A 3,808-nucleotide genomic window follows, 5' to 3' on the forward strand; every position below is an offset into this window, starting at 1 on the left:
GACAATAGAGAGAAAGTATATGTATTTTTAAATGTTTCTGTTTTTTCTGTGATCTGTTCGATTGTGTAGCACAAATTAAATCCCTCATTGATGTAAACATTTCACAGCAGCTTTTATTTGAACCTGTCAAGTCTTTCGTTTCGGTTCACTGGGTTACAGTTCTCCAAACAGATTTATTAACAAGTGCCATCGTCATTTTTCAACATTAGTACAAATATGACCAAAGGTTGAAATCCAAAATCGAAGGGACACAAACCTGAGGCGTGTCAAAGTAGTTTCTGTCTTTAGAAATAAAAAATAAATCCAACCGACGCTGCCTGCTAGAAAATATACACTTATATATTTTTGAGATGCGTCGGTGTTTGTAAATTTGCAGCTACAGACTCGTCAGACCTGATGGTGAATCGTCCTCATAAATAACTTCAGTCTTTGGGTTTAACTCTGGATCTGTGACTGGTTTCCTTTACCAGTGGTTACAGCGTTGGGAACGTGACGGGAATTATTTAAAGCAACAGAATATCCACGTGTTCAAGTACTGGAGAAATGTTTGTACTACAAATACATAGAACTGAACAGTGACATCAGTGACGGTAACTGATGTCACTAACAGGAAATACTCCTCCCCTTCAGTTCACGCTGTTCCGAGGTTTTAAATTATTTACAACTGTCTTTAAACAAGATACAGTAAAGGTTAAATGAACAAAAGCCTTGGGTAAACACACACCGCCATCGTCACGATGTCCGACTGTAGCTGCAGCTGTGTGTCTCACTGTAGATGCAGCTACAGTTAGACACGGAGCTGCAGCTACAGTCGGACACGGAGTTGCGGCTACGTCTGACTGTAGCTGCGGCTAGGTCTGACTGTAGCTGCGGCTGTGTGTCTGACTGTAGCTGCAGCTCCGTCCGACTGTAGCTGCGGCTCTGACTGTAGCTGCGGCTCTGTCTGACTGTAGCTGCAGCTGTGTGTCTGACTGTAGCTGCAGCTCCGTCCGACTGTAGCTGCGGCTCTGTCTGACTGTAGCTGCGGCTCTGTCTGACTGTAGCTGCGGCTCTGTCTGACTGTAGCTGCAGCTGTGTGTCTGACTGTAGATGCAGCTACAGTCAGACACGGAGCTGCAGCTACAGTCGGACACGGAGCTGCAGCTACAGTCGGACACGGAGTTGCGGCTACGTCTGACTGTAGCTGCGGCTCCGTGTCCGACTGTAGCTGCGGCTCCGTGTCCGACTGTAGCTGCGGCTCAGTGCCGACATCGTTCAGAGGAAGTCCAGAGTGGGCGTGTCCACTGGTTCCGTTTGTTCCGCCCTGATCCACGGGTCGGCCGTGAAGTTCAAACTCCTGCTGTGCTTCTTGAACCGCATCAGACGCAGTCGTGGAGAAGGTCAAAGGTCGTCGGTCACACAGACCCCCCAGGAGTGGAGCGGACGGTGGGACTTACATTCAGATTACAGCTCTCCTGTGGGAGTCCACTGGTCAGCGCACACACACACACACACACACCTGCCTCTACTGCAGTCAGCAGGAGGAGGCGCAGAGCTTCTCTGAAACCTCAGGGTCAGACTTGGCGACCAGGAAACGAAGTCGACCTCCCCCCAAACGGATCAGGTCCACCGCGCTGCAGGGAGGAAGAAGACAGGAGGAAAAAAAGGAAGGACACAGAGTCTGGTTACACGCAGCTCAGCACAGACAGACAACAGACGATGAAGAGGCGTCGCCGTCTGGACTTCCACCAATCAATGGCTTCGATCCATTCACGGCAGTCGGCACCGGTCTGTGGTCTGTGGTCAGTGGTCGGTGCACGTCAACGTTAACACGAGTACAGGCCACATGGGAACACCAGAAACCTCTCCTGTACCTCTGGTAGTCCGCGCCGATCAGACTGGTGCCGTTGACGGCCAGGATTCGGTCCCCGATCCTCAGTCTGCCGTCTGAGGCTGCAGGGCCGTCGGGGATCAGGGTGCGGATGTAAATGCCCGGGGCGTTGAGCGGCGTGTGCTGCGGAGAAGACGGAGAAGAACTGAGGTGAGTGGGACGAGTTACTGTGTTTGTAAAGTCAAAGGTCACAGGTGGGTCGCTGACCCCATGACCTCTGTGGTAGAATGCGGTGGTCAGTAAATGTAACGTGACTCACCAGGCCGTCGATCAGTCCCATCCCCAGTCCGTACGGTCCTTTGTCCAGTTCCACTACAAACACCACACACAAGTCATCAGGAGGGGGGGGGGCTCCGGGGGAGGATACAGGGAAAGGAAACTCACACCCACTAATACACCCTGCAGAGGAGACGCACACCCAGATCCACACACACACAGACGCACACACACACACACAGGGTCGTGCTGTGGGGTTGGACAGTAGAGACAGACGCAGACACTGAGGGACAGACGGTCAACACAGTGAAGACGAACACAGAACTGACCCTGAAGAACTTTGTCTGTTCGACTGACAGTGAAGATATTGAACCGCTTTAGTCAGCGCTACATGTGTGGTGTCCAGTGGCCTCTGCTGGACAATATAAGAATTGTCTGTCAATATATTTATCATGAATATTTATGAACTAATGTGTTGTATTGTTGTGCTGCCTCCAATCATATTTCACCCTCAGGTGTCGCCGGGTTCCTTCAGGAACGACGCCCCTAAAGGCCGTGGTGAGAAGTACAGTTTAAGCCACTGATGTATTCGTTTCAGCTTTAAAATGTCAGTTCAGGTTTTCTACAGTCGCTGCCTGAGTTGTGTGCGCCCTCTGCTGGCCAAACCAGCCGTAGTTGCTGCTCTCTGCTCTCACCCTCTAATCCGTTGGCGGTCGCTCCGTTGGTCTTCTTGGATTCTGTCACCGTTCTGCTGCTGCAGCCGTTGGTCTGAGTGCAGGAGACTTTGATCGGTCCCAGACTTCCTCCTCCCCCTGCTCCTCCACCGTCGGGGTAGAGGGGGGTGTTGGGAGGCGTCAGGAGGCAGGATGAGTCGGGGTTGGTGGTCCGTAGGTGGTGGACAGTACCATTTCTTCTCAGTGTGTGACTTTGACCCAGAGGTCTGTCCCTCCCCCTCTCCTCCCCCGACTCTGCCTTCAGCTCATCCCCTGTCCCCCCAGAGCGGGGGCTGTTGTGGGTGGACGGCAGCAGCTCCCTCTGTGTCAGGACCAGAGCAGAGAGTGAGGTACAGGATGGAGGACTGAGTACTTCATTCAGTGTGTAGTATTTGAATTAGTGTTGAAAACACTTACATTAAGTACTCCATGAAATAAGTACTACATGAAATACTTAATACTTACATTAAGTATTTCATGTGTTTGAAGGTGAAGTAACACGGGATTATGGTCCAGTTTCTACTAATTAGACAACTAATCAGATTAACTCTGGTGTGTGTGTGTGTGTGTGTGTGTGTGTGTGTGTGTGTGTGGAGCAGCTGCTGCTCAGGCTCACGGCCCAGATTAGGCCCAGGTTACCGGGTTTGTTTGACTAGAGTTTGTAGTTTCTGCCTCTGACCTGGATGTCGGGCCAGTCCGCCGTGTTGGTTCCGTTGGACTGCGTGTGGACACTGGACGCGTTGCTGTGCGTCTGGTTCTTGGTCCTCAGGCCCCACAGGAAGTGGCGGATGTAGAGCAGCTGCCTGTAGATGCTGTCCTCCACGCACTCGCTGTCCAGGTCCACTCTGAAGCCAGAGCTGGGCAGCACGATGGGGGGGTGGTTCTCGAAGCTCTCCAGGAGGTCCACTGAGGACAAAGACACAGAAGGTTTGGTTCCAGGTGACCAGCAGGTCCCCCCCCCCCAGGAAGACTCACTACTCCGCCCTCTTGTAAGGTTACATTACCGACA

The 3,808-nt window shown here is 52.0% G+C and overlaps 1 protein-coding gene across 1 annotated transcript in view; it reads right to left on the reverse strand.

Annotated features, from left to right (window-relative positions):
• Nucleotides 1-1,194: 1,194 nt before the first annotated feature.
• radil (Ras association and DIL domains) overlaps nucleotides 1,195-3,808 on the reverse strand; it is a 19,853-nt gene continuing 17,239 nt past the window's right edge. The window contains 4 exon segments of the mRNA XM_025058691.1: nucleotides 1,195-1,613; nucleotides 1,854-1,993; nucleotides 2,130-2,269; nucleotides 2,782-3,121. Of these exon segments, the coding sequence (XP_024914459.1) occupies nucleotides 1,514-1,613; nucleotides 1,854-1,993; nucleotides 2,130-2,269; nucleotides 2,782-3,121 (720 nt within the window). The 3' untranslated portion in view covers nucleotides 1,195-1,513.

The sequence above is a fragment of the Cynoglossus semilaevis genome, chromosome 9 (genome assembly GCF_000523025.1).
Source record: "Cynoglossus semilaevis isolate Cse_v1.0 chromosome 9, Cse_v1.0, whole genome shotgun sequence".
Classification (NCBI taxonomy): domain Eukaryota; kingdom Metazoa; phylum Chordata; class Actinopteri; order Pleuronectiformes; family Cynoglossidae; genus Cynoglossus; species Cynoglossus semilaevis.